The sequence below is a fragment of the Camelus ferus genome, chromosome 2 (genome assembly GCF_009834535.1).
Source record: "Camelus ferus isolate YT-003-E chromosome 2, BCGSAC_Cfer_1.0, whole genome shotgun sequence".
Lineage (NCBI taxonomy): Eukaryota > Metazoa > Chordata > Mammalia > Artiodactyla > Camelidae > Camelus > Camelus ferus.
Genome location: NC_045697.1, coordinates 80219761 through 80241249, shown reverse-complemented (window position 1 = coordinate 80241249; position 21489 = coordinate 80219761). Strand labels below are relative to the sequence as shown.

The window sequence follows — 21489 nt, the reverse complement described above, 5'->3', positions numbered from 1 at the left end:
TTATGAAGTCTCATAATGTTTTAATATACTTTGTTTTGATAATAATTTTTAAAACAATGAAAACAAAAATTCTATATGATCGCAAGTACAAATCTGTTGATGACTAGTTTTTTTCTTTTTTTGCATTCTTTTTTATTGAAGTCAGTCTACAATGTTGTGTCAGTTTCTGGTGTACAGCATAGTATCTCAGTCATACATATGCATGTGTTTATTTGTTTTCATAGATTTTGAATATAGTTCCCTGTGCTATACAGTATTTTCTTCTTTTTTAATGTGAATATCTTGTCTGTCCTCACAGAGTCACTGGAGGTGAACTGTTTGAAGACATAGTGGCGAGAGAATATTACAGTGAAGCCGATGCCAGGTAAGTGGCTTGCCCTGGGCAAGATACAGGACTCAGCACTCAGATGACAATTGCTCAGTATATCTCTTTACAGATGTATCATGACACTTTAGGATTTATGAGAATTTCATAATACCATCTTAGACTTCTTTTCATGATGAATTCCTCTCAATTGATATTTCTCTCTCTTAAGGATTTCCAAGATGATTCTTTGAAGGAAAAGAAAAAACTCTGAATCTGGTCTAAACTTTATTTTTATCTGATGTCTATAGTTAGAATGCATATTTTATTTTAAAAAGCCTAACAGGAAAGACTTCTGCTAAAAGTACAGACTTTATCAAAGTTATGAGATGAAAATTGAAATCCTCTGATCTCTAGAAGCTGGGCTTCCCAGTATCGTAGCCACCAGTCACATATTTAATTTCAATTTCAATCAATTAAAATTAAAAGTTCCGTTCCTCAGTTGCACTAGCCCCATTTCAAGTGCTCAGTTGCACAAGTGGCTAGTGGCTACTGACTGGACATAGCAGATACAGAGCATTTCCATCATCACAGAAAGTTCCGTGAATAGCCCACGGCTAATCAGAGACCATAAAAATGAACAGACTCCAAAAGTCCCAGTGGTCTCCTTAAAGCCTTATGAGCTGTTTAACTCTGGAAATTTGACTAACGCCCTTGGAACTCTCACTTGAAAAATATTTATTCAGGTATTTCAGAGGGTTCAAGAGGGTTTTCCAATCTTGTTAATTGGCAAAATCTTTGCAGAAGTGACTGACAAAATGACTAACATTTTGTCTAATTTGAAACTTCGTAGGCTACACAAAGGCAGTGCTTTTGGAGTGAAGTAACATTAATCTGCTTGCTTAAATACTGCTTAGACTGTGTGGTATTAATTTTTGTTGGCATTTCTTATGTGTATATTCTGTAGTTGTATTTTGAAAAATCTAGCCGTGAGTGATTGGCTCATTATTAACAGTGTAAATGAGATGGTCTGTAAATTCAGTTACTGACGGCCGTACGTGCCTGTTCTCCAATGCTGTCAGAGCTTCCAAAAGCTCCTGATCCCCCTATAGCCTGGCCCTCAGGAGACTGGCAGCTGACAGAAGGTTCCCATCCCTCCAGAGTAGCACATGCATACACAGGCTCACTTCTAAATTTCTAATTAGTCTTCTTGTTTTAGTGCTATTGTTTACTGTATTTTGTGAATCTTATCTGAACATGACTACTCTAATCTTTTAATGGAATTTTTACTGCCAAAGTCAAGTAGAAATTCCATATTGCTTATCCTATGATGAGTGAATCATCACTTGTTCAGTTTATGGCCCAATCTTCACATCAGGCCTCTGAAAAGGGGCTTCAGAACAGCCTTGGAAGTAGTTATTTGCCCACTTGCCAAAGGAGTAATCTCTAATCAAGGTAATAAAGAGGTTAGGGAATTTCATTTATTTTGCTTTTCAAAGTTATGTTTAAACAAGTTGCTGTTGTGTTTGAAAATATTGGTTGAAATTAAAATAGAGACCATGTTCATTATTGAACAGCCCTACAGATCACAGGATAGGCCCTGTGGGTTGAATCATTTCATATGCATGCTTATAGCAAGTTTTGGAATTTACTATAGGATACATTTTAGGGTAGATCCCACCCATAATTAAGGAGAGGAAACATTCTCTTCCCAACTACAAGCATGAAATAATTTGTAAAAGACTATTTAGTGCTAGTCTTTAAGAAGTTAAGAATTGAGTCTGTTCTCACTAGGAACAAATGGTGAAGTTTATTTAATCTGAATTATTTACTTCTTTATTTTCTGTTATTCATTAGGCCAAATAACTTATGGGTTTCAAGCCATAATAAGCTGTGGTTTGATATGAGAGAGTGAAATATTCCTAAATAAAAGTGAACATTATTATAGAAGGGAAAAGAGTCATATGATTTAACAAATAATTACCAACACTCCAAAAAACTGTATAGTTAAAAATAATCAACGTGAGGCTCTTTCAGTGGTGAGAGTTAGGAGTAAGAGCTAGAAAATCACAATTGTGATCAGTTTTGACATGTACATTGTAAAAGATTAGACGGTGATCACTTTTTTTATTTCAAGAATTTACTTTGGAGTAATACTATTTTGTACGTTAAATGATTGAAAATGGCCTCATTAAAATATTTGCTTAACCCTTAAATGGATATACCTCTGTATATACCAGCATTTGAGCCTTGTACAGAATTCTTCAGTGTGATCTCTTCTATGCTACTGTGCGTCAGATGACAGCTCCTGGAACCTTATAGGTGCCCATCAGTGATTTCTCCCCTCTGATTAGCAGTCTGTTGGACATCAATGAGCCTTCACTAAGAATAACATAAATTGTACATTTTAACATAGTAATAAGCAAAAGTTTTCCTTCAGTAAGGTGTATGGAAATGTGTTTAACATTCACCAGTGCTCCAGGGGGTTTTAAATTTTATTTGTTTTTGTAAGTTCTTAGTCTTTTCCCAGAGTATCCCTGTACTGAAGAAGGGTTTGTTTTGTGCCATGGGGTTTACTTTAAATTCTCCCTCTGTTGTTGGAGACTTGCACTAGTTTTCCTATTATATCACACAAGAAGCACCATTCCTAAGTCAAAATGGTAAATGTCTCCCTCCGTTTTTTGGTTTTTTTTTTTTGATCCTTGTTTCACCTGCCACTTCATCTGTGTTTACCCTCTTGTTTCAACACCTATGTTTAATTGTGACCTCAGATTTTAAACAGTTTAGATGTGTATGAGAAATGCCCATAAATTTTGTGTAGCTGAAGAATTTTCCCCAAACATTGTGGGAATTATTTACAAAATTTTCTCCCTGAATATGGAAATTTTGGCTTCCATATACAAATGATTTAATTTGTAGAGTTGTAATGAAAAAAAAACACAGCTCAAATTGTTTTGTCTGAACATGTCACAAATTCTATGTTGGATGTCATTTTTGTTAGAACCAGAATTAGCTTTATTCAGCATTATTTAATTCCAATGTAAAGCTAAAAAAAGTGAGAAAATATAATTTTTGTTTGTTTGTTTGTTTTGTTCAAACTTTCATTTTATTTTGTATTAAATGTGATTATGTGCCTTTAAAATGTTCTCCCTTCCATTCTGCCCTTGTATCTTTACAGTCATTGTATACAGCAGATTCTAGAAAGTGTAAATCATTGTCACCTAAATGGCATAGTTCACAGGGACCTGAAGGTCAGTATATGGAGTCCATAAATCTAAATCAAAGGAGGTTTTTTGTTTTTTGGGTTTTCTGGGGAAAGGGCAGAGGGTGGGTGTTTAAAACGGTTCCCTTGCCTTTCCCAACTTCTCCCTAAAATGACTAAATGATGAAATGATACTGCATGATGCCTCTTTCAGTTTGCTCATCTACAGGCTAAATATACATCACAGAAGAAAGGGGAGGACAGTATTAAGAACACAACCTGTTAAGTTTCCGAGCAGTAAACAACCAGAGGTGTTTTGAGGCGGGGAGGCTTTCCTGAAATGTCCAGCACTTGCCTGGAGATGAACTTGGCCTGTGATGTATGTCCGCTTGTAGATCTAAACACCACTTCTGTTCTGAGACCATGGGTTGCTGTAGCAGAACAACTGGTTACGCATTGCTCCGTTTGAGTCTGATGAACCCTCAGGCAAGAGATAATAATTGCCAGCTAAATTAAAGCACATGAAGTTAATGATTTATCAAAAATTCATTATGTATCCTAATTTAACCTTAATGGTGCCTTGACTGCTAATGTGACAGCTTTGGAATGATACTGGAAAAATGGGAGAGGATAAGGAAGTAGCTTTTCTGTGTGGGTTCGAGGTGGAGCACAGAACTTTAAAAATCATAGTTGTGTTCCAGTTCATTTCCTGCAAGGAATCGTACCCAGGAAATGAGCTGCTGAATTAAATGAAATACTTTCAAAATGGATTTTCTGGGACAAGTGGACCCACATTTTGGCTCACTTCTGGCAAGATCCTAATTGTTCTGAGGTAGTAGTCACTCTACTTGAGTACGTGTTTACACTGCTGAAGATGTTTGAATACAATGCCAGTTGTCTGCTAGTTCTGCACCTTAACCCAGTCTCTCTGAGGGTGTACAGACAGTGAGTGTACGCTTGGAACTAACACACGCCCCCTGGTGTTTGCATGCAGTCATTGCATTCAGCAGATCCTGGAGGCTGTGCTACACTGCCATCAGATGGGCGTAGTCCATCGGGACCTGAAGGTGAGTAATGCCCTTGGAGCAGACAAACCACCACACAATTCCTAATGACTGTTCAGCTGTAGTTATGCCTGTAAAGGCAAAAGGATGAGCAATAAAGTCGTGTGGACTCATTCTGACACATTACGAAAACCCTTTCCCTGTCCACTCTCTTATTTCATCTCTTCTCTAATGCACACTCGAGAGTCGTATAAATCCTACTGTATCCAGAGAGAAACAATTTCCTAACATGACCAATAAATAGGTTATATTTCCTTCCTCCCAAGAATGGATATAGCATTCAGTGTGACTTTGAGGAGGACCGGAGATCTCTTCTTCATTCTCAACTTGTTCTGTGGATATAATGATGTTTGTTGATCAAATGTGTTATTTTATAGTCATACTATATACTAATATTATGTAAAAGGTTATCAAAATTAAAAGTAAATAGAAATTTCTTAAGTAGATTTTGGTTCAAGTGACTGGGTGCTACAGAACCCCAGTTTGAATGCTGAAGCCTCTTTCCCTTCATTCCAGTCCTGGGAATTCTGAGGACACTGAGGCTTCTTGGTTTTTTATTTATTTATATACCTAGGGGCCAAGAGGATGCGCTTAACCTCTACTATCCCCTAGATACTATTGCCTTTTAAAACAGGTGGAAAAAAAGTGAAACAAATTTTATTATCAAATAATATATATCTAACATATATACATACTAAGACTTTCTAAAACTTGACTCAGCTTCTAATACCACTGAGGATGAGAATTGTTCAGATCATTTAGAAATTAAATAGTTCAGAAAAGAAGACTATTCTTTATTAATATTCTGACCCTCTTCTCTCAGCATTCTACTTTTACTTATGAAATTTCAGAGAAATAGTGACGGTCTAGAAATTTAAGTGGAAGAAAGCTAACTGGGTGGGCGAAATAGCAGATGTGAGCAGCACTATATAGTTGTGATTCTTTGTATGAAACCCCGGCCTTTTCCAGGCTTTAGTACAATGGTGGCAGATAATTTAGAGCGTGTTGAACTGTAGTGTGTGCAGTGTGAGGCCCTACGCTGGTTTCTCCTGGACAGACTTCTCTAGTTATAGTAAATTGTCAATCTATATTTTCTTTTCATTTAGTATGTTCTAGAAGAATATGTCTCTAAAGATCCATGGTGAATTACTTGAAGATGTGATTTACTAGCAAAACATTGCCTTAGTTTTCTGGAATCTTCCTTTGGTTTCAGTTTGAGTTTGGGAGCTCTAAATGTCTAGAGGACGGGAAGGTTAATGGCTTGTTCTTTTGGAAAACTTAGACAGGACTGTGTCCGTCTGCTACCACTTACCAAATTCTCCCATCAGGAAAAAGGGAAAACAATATATTCCTTTGAAATTCCATGTCTTTGGCAATCAACTTCAAAATTCCTTTCTAGCCAAGGGAAGACCGTGCCCATTTTGTTACTTCTTAGAACTCACAGTGGTACTTTCCTTTGTAATGTGCACATACACGTTATTGGTGCTGTTAATCAGAGACTCTAATAAATTTGTCATTTGAAACATTTCACTCCATTTATGTAATTGTAAGTATACTGTAAAGGCCAAGGATGAAAAATGTGAATTCTGTCCCATGACTTTTAAAAGATATTTTCTGAGGTCATGATATTACACTTCTGTAAGTGTCCAAATTCAGCTGAGCCCTTCAAAGGCAGGAACTTGAATCAGAGATGGGAGTGGGCCTAGGATGTGGGCTGGGAAGAAAAACATATTTTCTGGCATATGAGCAAAAGTCATTAATTAAAAACTCAGGCAGGTGATTTCTGGAGAGGCTCACGACCAAGAGAAATAGCCTACTGTGTCCCCTGTCAGATTTCTTACAGGGGAGATAAATTTTTTCTTTCCACTCTTACTCTGATTTTAGGAGAGGACAGAGATGAACTTCTTGATAGAACTCGTTACAGTTTCTGTCATTGTGTCTTGGTTTCTGTCACACTGCTGACTTAGATAAACTTGGGTTGAGTCTAGTTCTTGTGCTTGTTTCAACAGGCTGTGCTGTCAGCGTACTAGGAGAGGCCCGCGCCTGTGCCTGAAAGGCAGCCTGTGCACACCTTGAGTGTGCTCTGGCGCCGGCTCTGTTTCGTGTCTTTTCTACCCACCACATATAGTCTGATAAGGATATGACTTGTCATAGCATATTTACCAACATAGTAAAATGGAAAAGATCAACTGCTGAAACTTACTACCAGGCTTTTAACAAAAGGTTGCCCTTACTATTATCAGGCCATACATTTTTGTTTCCATATCATGAGTTGTATGTTAATTCACGTGCAGTACAGAGGCACGGTGTAATTTGTCCATATCACTGAAATAAAAACATAGGAAGTATTACATTTATCATCATTGTCACAGGCACCCATGAGCATGTGAGTGCTGTACAGTTTGTTTAAAAACCCTTCCTAGAACAGTAGCTGTTTAACGTTGTGCCCCTCTGCAGTACTCAACGTGGGGCCTTCTACCTGGTAAATACTGCAGCTTAGTCCTTCGTTTGAGGAATGAATGCGGTTCAACCAAAAGCACATTTATAATGTAAAAGGCAACATGGAGTAAAATAGATCGTTGTGTATGTTAATTAATATTGGATAAAATAAAGAGGATAAGCATATCCTCTTTGATACAGTGATATTGTAAAGATCTCCATTTGAGTATTTGAGTAACTGCCACTCTTGGGGGCTTATCAAACAGTAGAATTTACTGGACAGAAAATTATCAGGATCTACAGACCAGGCTAAGGCATAGCGGGCACTTTGAGGATGCCCCAGAAATGACAATGGGAGGAGGTTCAGAGTGGTGGGATGTTGGTGTGATGGAAGCACACCAGTCAGTACCAGCACCATCTGCTGGGTCCATGGACCATAGCCTTTGGTCTCAGGTGCAAAGTGTCAGGCCTGTGGATGTTGATTCAAGCAGTATTAGGAAGATTAAGCAGTGGTGACATAATTATAGGACTGTAATTCAGGGATAAGATTCTAGTTGTTGAGAGGATTTGGATCAAGTCAGAACCTTAATAATAAAAGCAGCAGTAGCTGCCGTTTATCAGTTACCATGGACCCTGTGCTGCGGTAGCACACAAATCTTCAGAACAACTTGATGAAGAAGGTGCTATGATTGGCCCCAGGTTGCATAAGGGGAGGTTTAGCAACCATGAGTTAGAGAACTTATTCCAGGTCACTCAGCTGGGAAGATAGGATTTAAGCCTAAGCAGTCAGATTACAGGGTCTGCAACGCTGATCACTACCGCTTCTCAACTGAGTTACATGAATGAATAGAAAAGCCTTCTAGAGACCAAAGAATAGTTCAAAGCAGTGATGGGGAAATAATTTTACCAGCAACATTAAGGATTACTGGGGAAAATGGGTCTAAATTTAGTGATTGAAGAGATTAAAATAATCCCCACCTATGGGTTTTCAGAGCTATATAAAATTTGTATCAGTAGGAATAAGAGAATAAGGTATATTTAAGATACAATGTGGAGGAGGAGGGCAGTATAATTTGGCAAAAGAGCAATGTATAAAGTAAAAATACCCGACTTGGGATCAGTAAGGTGGCATTGGCCACAGCCTTTGGAAGATGAGACATAGAGAAGAACGAAATGGATTTGCCACGTTTAATTTAGGCCACATCAAGACAAGCAGTTTGGAGTGCTTAAAAAGAGATTATTTTCGAAGAGTGGATAAGTGTAACTTGGTGTTGGTTATTTGTGAACCAATCATTTAAAATCCAGGTATCAAAAGAAAAAACCAAACGTTAATCAGACATTTCTTGAGCACCTACTAAGGCCCTGTCTCGGCTGTGGACATATATTAGAGCCAAACAGAAACAGACCTTGTGCGTGTGGAACGTGCAGGCCGGTGAATTAAAGATCACTTAAAAATATGTGGAAAGTGTGCTTGTGCTGTTCTTCCCAGAAAGAAGTACATCAGAGAAGTACGGCATCCAGAAATATATCAGGTCCAAAAGAGCTTGCAGTAACAAGTGACAACTCTCTGTCACAGGAAGTAAAGGAGTATCAAGTCAGATGTGTTCTCTCATTTCAGAGCCCGGAGAATACAATTTCCGTGAATCAGTTGACAGAAAGAAGTAAGTCCGAGGAGACAGATAGCTGTGCATTTTCAAATAACTGTATTTCATACAAAGTCATAAGATTTCTTTAGTTCAAAGTATAAGAGAAATGGTTACTAAACCACTTCACTGAGCAGCAATCTGGAAAGGAGGCTTCATACATACAACTGAGTCTTTTAGCAACAAGTCAACACCCGTGAATTGCCTCAGTGGAAAGTGCTGTCTTTCATAAAGCCTGACAGAGTAGTGTTATTTAATGGAAAAATCATTAGGTGAGTGGATGGATATGAGACAGACAGGTAGGTAAATAGATAGATGGACAGACAGATAAATGGATGATTGGATGGATGTGTGGGTGAATAGATGAAGATATTTTAATGAAGATAATCTAGAGATTTGGGATTTTTAAGACTACTTCATAGAAATCAAGTGTATGAACAGAAAAGAAAGGAATCCATTTTCTGGCACTATGATAAGTATTCAGTAAATCCTTGTCACCGTGGGTAGTAGATATATCAAACTGTGAATTCTACATCTTGAATAATTATAAAATCACAATTATTCCACTTTTCATAGAACCATCTTTTTAAAAAAAAAAACTTAAAGAACATATCATTTGTGCATAATGTGTGTAGGTATATTAGAAACAAGCTATATATGTGAAAAATTCCAGTCATTCTGGAGTTGGTTTATTGAGTGCTTCATGTATGCCAGGCTGTGGAGAAACAGTGGGTAATCGGCAAAGTCTCACTGTGGTTACACTCTGGTTCTTTCAATCTACCTGATAGTGTGTGCTGATAATGTAGAAGTAAATCAAGAAACAGGAATGGACTAGATTGATTCTTACAAACTTGTGTATATATGTGTGGTGACAGAAATAGTACTTCCTAATCACAAACCTCAAGCACATGCCTCAGCTATAAACTCCCCATGCTAAGGACATAAATTCAGGCATCTGTACTATGTGAAAATAAAAGCAAAAGTCCCTTGTACCATGTGCATAAAAGAACCTCTGCCATGTGCATGAATGAGCTGATAGTCAAGTTTTTCAATTCATGCAGTTTCATTTAGTTTAGTTTATTTCTAGGAGCTTTGTTCACACCTTCCTTGGCAAAGGAGAAGTGACTGAAAACACACCAAAGCATTGAATGATTAACTTCCTGTTGAAATATTGAGACTTTCCAATAGAGAAAAGAAATTTAAAAGAACAGTTTCACTTCATAAAAGCTAATATCCGAGGGAATGTAAGAGTCAAATAATACGGACTAATAAAACTAGTAACTTGCTGTTTTATAATATCTGTAAAGAAAAAGCATTTTTTTTAAAAAAGTAAATCACATGATTTCACTACACATGTACATTCCGAATGTTGGAGTTTATATTGGTTAGATGGTTATCACATAGTGCACGGATAAATCTGTGATATGACTGATGTTGAAGATGTTAATATGACTAATATTAAAGATGATCATCACCTTTGCTGAATCAGTTCCTTAGTAAAGATCATATAGTTTAGAAACCCTCGTGATGTTTATGAGATTTTCAAGAAGCAAGATTAAAACTATGTCTTTTCATAAGTTTTCCCCCTGTTTTATTTGGATCTGAGTAGTAAAAATTTTTGAGTACTTTGAATTCTAAAAATATCTACTGAATGGACTACCTTTTGAGAATGAACAATGTTTATATCATCTGAGGAGTTTCCTCAGCATCACATCTTTAACAGGAAAGGGTGAGGAAGTCTGGCCTCAAAGTCTTTCATCTTTTTCAGCCTCCTTATCTCACTTATAAACTGAGGGGGTTGAATTATTTTATCTCCCAAGTCTCTTCTGGTTCTAAAAGTGATTCCAGCAACTTGTTTCTGTACTTTGAGATATTTGAACAGTTTCAAGAAAATCCCAAATCACCATGAAAGGAGTTGCCATTATGTCCATATGGAAGTACAGAACAAAGCTTGCAAACAGTTGCTGCTCATTACAGCTGATATGCTATAAATGGTTGTTGACGCTAAGACCAGATGTCGTGGAAAATCCTGCATCATTAGGAAGCAATGGGGTGGGGAACAAACCTGGGTGTGAGAATGTCAGTAGAATCTATTTAAAAACCAACCTAAACAGTGATTGCATTATAAGAATTTGAGATATCTATATACTTGTGATGTTCATTTCAGGGATGAAGAACTAATTAATTAGTTCCAAGAGTCTATGAGTTACCCCAGTCCACATAGTTGATAACAGTGAGGCCCAGGACGTCTAGATCATCCTCAATCATCAGTGTTGCCCATTTCTCTCATAGTGCTATGCCCCCAAGTTCACCTAGAGCTGTGATTGAAGGCCTGGGTTTCTGACCTCACCTTTCTCATTTGTTTTAGAAAATCAAAATAGTGGAACAGTAGCAGATAAAAGGGTAATGATGATCTTTCTAAAGAAGTAGCCACTGATTAGGTGAGAGATTCTACTATTTCAGCTTTTGTAGAGTAAAATCACAAATCATTTTCCTTTCTGTAGGCATTCACAATCTGAACTAACCTACTTGCCAGTGAACTTTTGTGGTACAGTATGTTTTTAAGTTGGAGGCTGTGTGAATGGTAGTAATTAAAGAAAATCAGAATAAGTGTGTATGTCCTGGTTTAAATGTTGGTTTAGAAATTCTTGGTAATTAAGCCTCCCATATCCTTGCAGGACATGTCAGGATTACTCACACAACTGTATTGCAAAGAGTTGTATATAAGTCAAATTTGTGTGATACTGTTAATGTTTCTCCGAAGCTGGCCATTAGAAGAAACACTGTGATAAAACATTTTATAAAGCAAATAATCCTTTAATAAAGTCAGTAATCATCCTAATTTTTCAGTTGGCATTCCATAATACTCTATTTTAGGCTTGCCTAAAAGATATGCATAAACATGAAGCCATTTCAGTGCTATTAATTTTTAAATCTATACAATACCTTTGAAATAGCCCTGCCTTTTCCTGTACATAACTGCAGCTGAACAGTCTTCATGGGTATAAGGTGAAACACTGATCCAGATGGATTTATTATTTCCCGGATGACTCACAGGCCCCTAAAGGGAGGTCTTCTAGGTCGCATCTAGGTATGACTATTTGCCTCAGTCATTCAGAGGCCATGCATGTTAAAACTCTGGGGCATTCCATTCCACTTCTTCTGAATTGGCAGATACTTGGCATTTAAGGGCATAATGCACAGAGCACTGCCCTAAAGCTTCTTGATTTATTGATAGGAATAAAAGCACATTAAAGTTTATTCACTGATGAAACTGGCATTTGCTCAACAAACTTTAAATAGCACTTGAGATTTAAAACACCTAAAATGACTGATTTCTAAAGTGTTTGGAACTCTTTCCTTGAGTGAGTCTGTGCTTGTCAAACTAGGACAGATGTGCATGAGCAGAGATTTCTGACATTGCAATGCTTTTGAAAGTGAAAGTTACTGAGAAATAAACCATTGCTTACAGTTTAATGAGGTTTTCTCCAAGTTACTTATTCCATAAATTAAGAGCTGTAAATCACTTCTTGATTGAATCAAAAGATGCATGAGTATAAATTTTAAATTTCAGTTGTGAAAATAAAATGTCAGATATTAATAATATAACTGGTTAGGTACTATAGTATATTGATGGATAAACAGAGTTCCAAGTAATTTTGAATGTTAAGTTTTACTTAAAGTTATTTTAGTGTGGAGATCTTTCATATTCTTGAGACATCTTCATTCCAACACCCACATTAAATTATCATGTAGTTAGTGTTGATGTAAAAACCCTATCAGCCCTAAAAAAAATTACAGAGCTTTCCTTACAATTACCAATTGTCATGGCAGTGATGAATCTGATGGCAGTGAGCAGCAAGAGCCTGAAGAAGTCTGGTACTTTATTAAAACTTACTTGCCTACACTCTAGTTCTTGCAGACTTAACCTAATTTCTTCCAAGTTCTGGATATGAGTCTTTGCTAATTTGCATGGCTGGCTTAATTAATAAATTAAATATTGGTTTAGGCTGTGTTTACCCAAGGTCAAAACAACCTACAGAATTGACTAATTCAGTAAGAGGAAAAAAAGTAGCCAATTTCATGAAAAAAAAAAAAAATGAAAGTAGTTGTTAATGTAGAAACAAAACCAGTTTGATTGACTGGTTTTAGATTTTTCAGACAATTGTTTTGGCACTTGTAGAGTCCATTGTTTCCCAGCTTTTTTCAATCTGAGGCACATCTCTGAATTTGCCGGGTCTTATCCCGAGGTAAGGAGATGAACCACTCTCCCGAATATATATTCCAATCCGGACATACATTCATCCAGATACCTGGGGATGATAGACTTCACCATATTAATTAATTAGCCTCCTTTTCCTAACCATCTTCTCCCTTCATCTCTTAAAATCCACAGAGGTGGCCCAGGGAAATTTAAGACTGTCCTGGTGCTTATTTTCAAAGTACCAATGTATCTCGATGCCCTTGGTTGGGAAACAGTGGTGTAGACACAGCCTTATTCCAAGTCTGAGTTATCAGTCCTTGAGTAACAATAAATACCTAAGAAAATAAAATGTGTCTTTCTTACAGTATTCTGAGATGTGAAAATAAATATATAAGTAATGCTTTGAATCACACTTTGAAGACATATCAATTATTTTTAAAAATTGGCTTATGAAAAAAAGCCGACTATAACATTTGGCAAATAATAGTAGACTCTTTCTGCCTTTAAGAATAAACAGATTCTTAAAGACAGCAATTTTAATACAGAATTCAGAGTAAGACTCAAAAATTTGTATGGAAATTGTTTGGAAACACAGAGGAGTCAAAATCACTACATTTGGGTCCAAACTGTTGAAGTCAACTAGGATTTAATTTGCACAGTTTCATTTGCCAAATGTCTGTAGTTTGGTCCAACTCTTGTTATCATTTTGCCAAGTTTCCTTCTGCTGAAAATGTCTGCTCTGTTAGGCTTCTAAGCCAATGTCTGTGGCCAAGTCATGCAGCCCTTGGAAGCATGTGAGCAGGTCAAGACAGGTGCGCCCCTTCGTTGGATTTCTCCCTAAGTGAATTCTCTCTTCAGCCCAGTATCTCTCCAGTGCATTTATGCATCTGTCTGAAGCCTGCACACATGATCATTTGTAATCATTTTCTAACTACATTTTCCCTGGGATTTAGGAATGAAAGTCTCCGGGAGAGAGGACAGTGCATGACTTTTTTTTTCCCCTCCCTATCGTATAAAATGCTAGTTTTGAATAGTCACTTAAAATCGGTTCTCACTTCAGTCTTTCTTTTTTTCTTTCTGAGTAAAGCCTGAGAATTTGCTTTTAGCTAGCAAATCCAAGGGAGCAGCTGTGAAACTGGCAGACTTTGGCTTAGCCATAGAAGTTCAAGGAGACCAGCAGGCGTGGTTTGGTGAGTAGAGGCCCTCCCTCTCCTGAGCAACTTGTTCTTTTCTGGCTCCAGGCACATCCCACTTCCTAACCAAAACTGGATGGAAATGTTCATTTTGACAAGTTGACTAATTTTAAGATATTGGACCATTATAAGTACCTAACATTCCTGACATGAAAGGTATATAGTGCAGAAATAATTTAAGGGAAAATATAGTAGAGCAATAACACATAGACTTTTAAGTTAAAGGATGGGTAAAAAATGGATTATGTACTGAGAATAGTAGGAGGATTGCAAATATTCTAAGATTACTTTATTTGAGAGAAAACCGATTGTTCACAGACAGCCTCGCTTGATGCCAAAAACGCCTCTGTAAGTAGTAGGTACTCAGGAAATACTTGCAGAATATTTTACATATTTTGTGATGAGCAAATTAAAGTTTTAAAAATATTATAAGGTATATACAGAAAGATTTATGTCTGTGTGTGTGTTTCATCTTCTATTCTCCAAAGTGCCACTTTCTTCTCTGCAATTTTGATGATTTTCAAATTTCTATATGATCAAATTACTGTTTCCTTGCAATTAAGGAAGAGGTTAACTCTAAACAAATTTTCAAATTATAGCATTTCTTACCAGGCTTATGGATTGTTTTGATATTTAGCCTGAATACATTATTTCACTCACTGATTTTCTTCTGCCTCTCTTTCCGCCATTTCCCAATTTCAGCCCATTTTTCATGTAGTGTCCTGAATATAACCACTCCCTATAACCCCAATCTCGCCTCTTTTCTGACTTTCAGTTTGTTGAGATTAGCTAAATCTTTTAAATGTCCTTCACTTTGAACAACAACAAAGAGAAAGAGAGCTCAAAAAGTGCTTACTTCTTTTGTTTTACACACAAATGCTTCTCTGTATCCCTAAACACACAAATGTACTAAAATGTACACAGAGCTCCCAGGATTCACCATCTCTGATTGGCCCCCACTAGTTAATGGGAGTGGCTGGTGGGGCAGCCTTGTCAGTCTCCCCTACAGGCAGCCTAACTGAGGACCTCATTTTCTGCTGCCTATCCTGTTTCAGTAGTACCTGACCATTATCCTTGTCTGTGATATCTTTCCAGTTTCATACTGCCTTTTACAATAAGGCTCTCCCTAAGCACCAGGTGAATTCAGTACTTCCAAATTTGGCATTTGGTTTGTCATATTTTGACATATGAGTAAGCTTGTTCTTGTTAACTGCAAACTGAAAGAAGGTAGGACCTAGAATTAGTTCTATAAATCTGAGATTCAGAGAGAGGTTTTTATCCTAGGAAAAGGTATGGTTGACACAGATAAAGAATATGCAGTGACAGGAATCGGGGTCCAACAGAAAGTAGCAGGGCTGTCACAGAGATGGGCAGAGCAAATCACTGAAGATGCATCAATTAATTAGGAGGTCCTCCCCCTCGAGAAGCTCACACTTTCATATCAATAAGTATTTACCATGCAGTGTGGGAGCACCTTCACAGAGACATGAGGGAGGTGCTCTGGAGCACAAGAGAGGAATTATGAAGTTCTGCCTCTGGTTGAAATTTCAGTCATTGGGATGAGTCTTCTGCCTTCCTAGTGGCTGAATGAGAGGTTTATTCACAGACATTCAAGGAGATGGGATCAGCACATGCAAAATCTCAGAGGCATGAAACAAAAAATTTGTTACAGCTAAAGTATAAAGTATACTGAGATGAGTGGTAGTTAATGAGATTTTTGTCCTTTTGAATAGTTTGGCTTCTATCTTAGACGTTTCAGGGATCTGGTAAAAATTTAAGTAGGAAGGGACGTACTTGGGTTTATGTTATGTGATGATGATTTTGGTCGCAGTGTGGAGGATGGCTTTGAGGGTAGCCTTAGGACAAGGAGCCAATTAGGCTAAGGAAGTAGTTCAAATTATGCACTTAAACAGCTTGAACGGAGGACTATATAGGAGCAAGCAAGTTCCAGGTAACAAGCCTCTAAACTCTAAGAGTCTGTTTAGGGGAAATTGGAGCCCCAGAGGCTGGTTTCAAAGATAGAACTCTAGTCCTGTCTAGAGCAAAGCAAGAACCCTACCTCACCCACCAAAAAGAGGGACTTAGGCTCAGGGATGCAATTCCCAGGACTGTATACAAGATGACGATTGGATACCAGGAGTAAGACAGAAGCTTTATTGTCAGAGCTGAGGCTGAAATTTAACATCAACACTTGGATGATACTTACAAGAGGGTTGGCGTGAACTCCTGAAATCTATTCCGTTTTGGTGCTCTATGTTTTATCTGTTCTGCTAGATCACAAGCTGTTTGAGTGACTGTGTGCAGGGAAAAGTTTCTGCTTTTTCATTTAAAATACTTGAGATTATATCCTGGCTCTGATTCTCCATAGCTGTGACACTGGGCAAGTCATTTAAGCTCTGTGAGGTCAGTGTCCTCTTCGTAGATGAAGATAATAAACACTCCTTCACGGGGCTGTTACGAGACTAAGTGAAGTAGTCCAGTGGAACATGCCTGGGCTGTGAAAGCTGTTCAGTAGGTTTTCAAAAACATCTTGGTATGAAACACATGTCGCAGTACTTTGCCCACACAGTGAACGTTGTTGAGTGAATGACCAGTTATCAGGCTAGTGAAAGCAATAGTAGTCCAAACAGAAGTACACAAAATTTCAAATTGTGGTAATTCGTTTCTCAAAGCAAGCTGGTCCCAGAGAAACAATGACAGATGGAGAGTAAAATTCACATTTTTTCTTCAGTATGATGGTGTCAGTTAAGTTCTTGCTAAAGTATCTATTAGAGTAATGACTTTAAGAGGTACATTTTAAATTCTAAGAAAATTTAGCATTTCAAAAGTGTTCAAAAGAAACACATAGTTTCTAAGCTTAAGAGAATGTTTCCTTTTTTTTTTTTTTTTTTTTTTCTTTTTTTAAGCTATATTTTAAAACTTAATGTACTCAAGTTCAAGCAAATTCTCGTGGTTACCTACCTAGGGAAAAGAAGTGGGCATGTGGTGTACTACATTTCTTTGGGGGATATTACCTGACATATTCTAGGTTTTAGGAGTAAAGGCATGTTTTAGTGTGAATGACTTGTTTTTATATTCAGTGTTATCTGCCATCGTAGTCACATGTATTTGATTAATTTTACCTTTTAAAATATAGTATCATTGTTGAGTGTGGAGCCTTTTTATTTTAATAAGACAAGAGCAGAACTCTTTCTTCATGATGTGTTAATGCCAGAGTTTCAGGCTTTTATGTAATTTTAATGAGTATAAGAGGTCTAATACAAATAAGAGAAATAAAGCCATTATAGAAGCTGTCTACTGTGTCTTACTATTTTTTTAATTCTCATTTTCAAGTTCAAATGTTTGCTTTTCCCATGTTACTTCTTCTGTCTCTCTGGCCCTGACCTCTCTGAATACCAGCCAAGAAGGCTAGAAGTAACACCCTGTGTCATTACACTTGTTAAGATGGCTAGAAAATTTACCAAAGAGAAATAGTCTGTTTCTCCTATGGGATTAGAAATGCTGTTTGCAGTACGCTTCTGGTTTTTTTGTTGCTGCTAGGAGAACAGGATAACTGCCGTGATCTTACTTCATGGAAGAATGATTTTGCTTGGTTGCTATTATGTCTCTTTTTTAAATATTAAGGTTTTTTAATGACAGTATGTTGCAATGGATACATTTCCAACAGTAAGTAAGTCTGTTTTCTCTTTGTGTGATCTGTTCTGATATTGCTATTGGTTTTTCAGAACAAGAAACATGCTGTCTCTAGAGAAGGCAAGCCCTCATTAAACTCCCTGTTAACAGCATATATCATGATAGACTAGATTCTTAGGAGTTTAATCTCCTGCTAGAGAAGACCTTATTTATTTTACCTTCAGTGTTTCTGTATTCATATGGACATCTTGTGGAGTAAGCATGCCGTTTTAACGTTCACGCATTTAGATGTGGGCTTCCATGTTCTTAGGAGTAAGGACCCCACTGGCTGCTGCAATGATAGTAGTGCTGAATATGAATGAGTGTGATGATATTCTCTTAGCATTTGAGTCTCCAGAAGAGGTAATAATTTATATTTAAGATCATCTTTTAATTTCTTACATAATGACTCACATCCCTGTCTTTTCTACTAGATGCAATATCATTAACAGTTCCTATTCCAGGCCATGTAGTCTCCTGAGTTACTGAAGACATGAATTAAAGTTGACCAATTCTAGATAGAAGGGTATGGATTGTGTATAAAAGGGTAGTCAAAATTCAGAGAAAGAAAGGACTACTGAGAACTGTAGTTAGCTAAGGCGATCTCTAACATGGAAATGATTTAGAGCCACTCTCAGAGAAGGAAGGTAGGGGAAGAAAATTGAGGGTTCAAGGAATAGAAAAAGTATAATCAAGGGTGAGAAGGACAAGTTTATTTTCAAGAGACTTTAAAGAGATTTTTAGGGTACATGCTCAGAAGAAGAAAGAAATGATGTTGGGTGAATGAAAGGGCGGTGGGGCAGGGACGAGAAGATAAATGATCTTCAAGTGCCAGCCAGGGCCTTGGTCTTTAATCTGGCCTCTGACATTGGTTTCTCATCGGATTCCCTTTGTCCATGATTCAGCTGGGGAGGAATGGTTGGAATGAGAGAGAGCAGGTACGGCAGATGGGAAGCACTGGGGAGCTCTTCAGGATGGCTGTGCCTATCCCCACCTCAGGATCAGCTGCCTCCACATCCCTCCTCCAGGTGATCTTGGTGCTGTAGGCAGGGGAGCCACCATTGTTGCTCAGTAACTCTCTTCACCTCACACCTGCCAAGCGAACATTTCTATTAAGTAAAGTGTGAGGTAGAGTTGGATCCACTGTGGTCCATGTAGGGCTTCAGCTATAACATATGGGTCTTTTCTTGAAGTCCTTTCTCATTGTCCACCCATCCTCCTCTAAAACAGACAAGGAAAGGGAAAAGTAATGAAAATGGAAAAAATGAAATCCAAAATCCTTTGCCTCATTTTCTAATATAATTTTCAGAGAAGTAACCATGCCTCTCTCTCTCTCTGTATATATATATACACACATATATATACACACACACTTATTTTTAAGTACAAACTTGTCATGAGGATGAGGGGAAAAGCTCTTTCCTTGGGCACTTTGCATCCCAGTAAATATAATATGCTTCATCAGTGATTTGTAGTTAGAGGAATTTCTAATTACATATCCTTTTAAGTATTTTTTCTTTCTTTTTGTGCTTTTAAACAAAACTTCCAAGTAGGAATAGTTATTTTTTGGTAAAGTAATTTTTTTTTATTTGAAAACTATTATTTTCAGAAGTAAGAAATCTTTTACTCTAGATTCTAGCTATAAGTTGTGATTTAAGTGTACCTTATTGGATTCTACACTGATTTATAGCATATGAAACTTCCTTTTGCCATCTGCCAACTTAATGTCTCTTACATTAAAAGTCTAGCTGAAACTTGCTCAATAGTGTTTTAACTGAATATTCCCAAGTCTTCTCTTTAGTTTCCAGTTACAAGTTCACACTGATTATTGATTTATTAGTACATGGTGAGCTCTTTGATATATTTTGAGGTTATTTCTTCTCCTAGAGAGTTCTTCAGTTACCATTAGCACCACCCACCCATAGACTACCTCACTTTCAAAAATATTTACTAAAAATTTGCTTTAAATTTGTCCCTAGGATCTATGCTTTGAGTCTTATTTTATGAATGACTACTTCTCATAGTAAAGTAGGTAGGCATCATGATAATTATCATCTTTTGCAGGGTTCTCACCCTATCTTCAGTTTTCTCCTAATTTCGTGTGTTGGGGAGGATGTTCTGATCCCCTTCACAGGTTCAGTTTTAACTCCCATATAAGTCATTGCGAATCAGAACTGCTAACCAAGTGGCCTGAAAGTATACACCCTGACCATGTGGCACAATGGATTGGCCTTCATATCTGGGAAGAAAGATGTGTTTTTTCTAATAAGCTCCAAAGCAGGACACATTAGTGTTGATTATGGAGAGAAACTCGACCCCATTATTTTAGTACTCTGAGAGCCTTGTTTTGTCTTGATGAACAGATCAGCAAATAAAGAAGCCCAAAGAAATTTTCTTCCTTAGTTTGCCGTTTCATATTGGTTTTGTCAAGTTGGTTTTGATTCATCAACGTCTGTTTTCCCTAGGTTTTGCTGGCACACCTGGATATCTGTCTCCAGAAGTCTTACGTAAAGATCCTTATGGAAAGCCAGTGGATATGTGGGCATGCGGTAAGGAGTCATATTTTCATGCAGATTCTGTAGGACACCAGTTCTGTTGTAATTAAAAATAGTATCTCTTCGTTTTGAAGTTGGTGTTGTCTAGCGGTCAACTTAGAGTTAACATTCTCAAACTTCCACCTACAGCTTGGTCACGTGGAGGGACTGGTTGAAGCAGGTTGCTGTTTCTGATTCAGTAGGTCTAGGGTGGGAATATTTGCATTTTTAACACGTTCCCAGGTGGGGCTAATGCTCCTGGTCCTGGGAAACACCTTGAGATCACGGACGTAGAGCAGCCCCCACAGAGGTCATACACTTATGTTCCTGTCCTCTCACCTTCTCCAGGCAGCCCTTACAGCGGGTGTCATGTCTGCAACACGAGGTATTCAGCAGGAGTTAAGAGGGAAATAGTGGGATCTTGGAAAAAAAATGAAAATGACTGTCCTGTGGGGATTTAGACCTTTGGCAACCTACTCTAGTCAAATAAGTAGCCTGTGCAGGCTCAAAGATACAGAATGGAGAGGATTTCTACTGCAGTTATTATAACAGAATCTCTGCATGTCAACACAGACTTCTCACATAGGTGAGGGCTGACATACAGAAGGGGTGCTACAGGGTCTTCTGAAACATGTTTCTACCAGGGTTATTGACAGGAGCTAATCCTCTCGGTTCCTGACACTGTCATTACTACCAGACTTTAAAAGAGTTTGACTTTCCTATGCTGCAGACAGATTTTGTTGCCTTGGGTGTTCGTCAGTAAGCTTGGAAGGAGTTGATAAAAAAAAGAAAATCTTTGGTTCTGAAAATAACTTTTTGATTTAGTTTTGTTTAAAAACAAAAATAAATTCACCACTACTGCTTTGTCCAGCTAGATTATCCCACTGTATTTCATGTCAGCTTTATCTCCTTAGCAACAGCAACTTGGTGTTTTGTTTGATCTTAAGCTGATGCATCTTGGGTTTTTGAGTTACCCTCATGCCAGGGAAGGCAGTTATGAGAAGAGCACAGTATTTGGAGCCACAGTGCCTGGATTCGAGTCTTTGCTTTGCACCTTCTGACCCCATCTCCTTGATGCCTCTAAGTTGGCTTCTTTACCTATAAAATAGGAACATTTCACCCTCACAGAATTGTATGAGGGTCAAATAGGGTATACAGTAAATGAAGACATTTTATAGTTTGTAAAGCTATTGAACATACAAATAGCTATTATTATTCCAAAAAGTTGGAATTG

General features: G+C 37.6%; 1 protein-coding gene across 11 annotated transcripts in view; it reads left to right on the top strand.

Annotated features, from left to right (window-relative positions):
* CAMK2D (calcium/calmodulin dependent protein kinase II delta) overlaps positions 1 to 21489 on the top strand; it is a 286632-nt gene that overhangs the window by 198394 nt on the left and 66749 nt on the right. For 10 of the 11 annotated variants that reach the window (XM_032462269.1, XM_032462239.1, XM_032462262.1 and 7 more), the window contains exons 5-8: positions 299 to 364; positions 3483 to 3555; positions 13944 to 14046; positions 20187 to 20270. In XM_032462269.1, coding sequence (XP_032318160.1) covers positions 299 to 364; positions 3483 to 3555; positions 13944 to 14046; positions 20187 to 20270 — 326 coding nt within the window. Of the gene's footprint in view, positions 1 to 298; positions 365 to 3482; positions 3556 to 4500; positions 4574 to 13943; positions 14047 to 20186; positions 20271 to 21489 lie in introns of all 11 variants that reach the window. The other variant, XM_032462294.1, reaches the window with a different exon arrangement.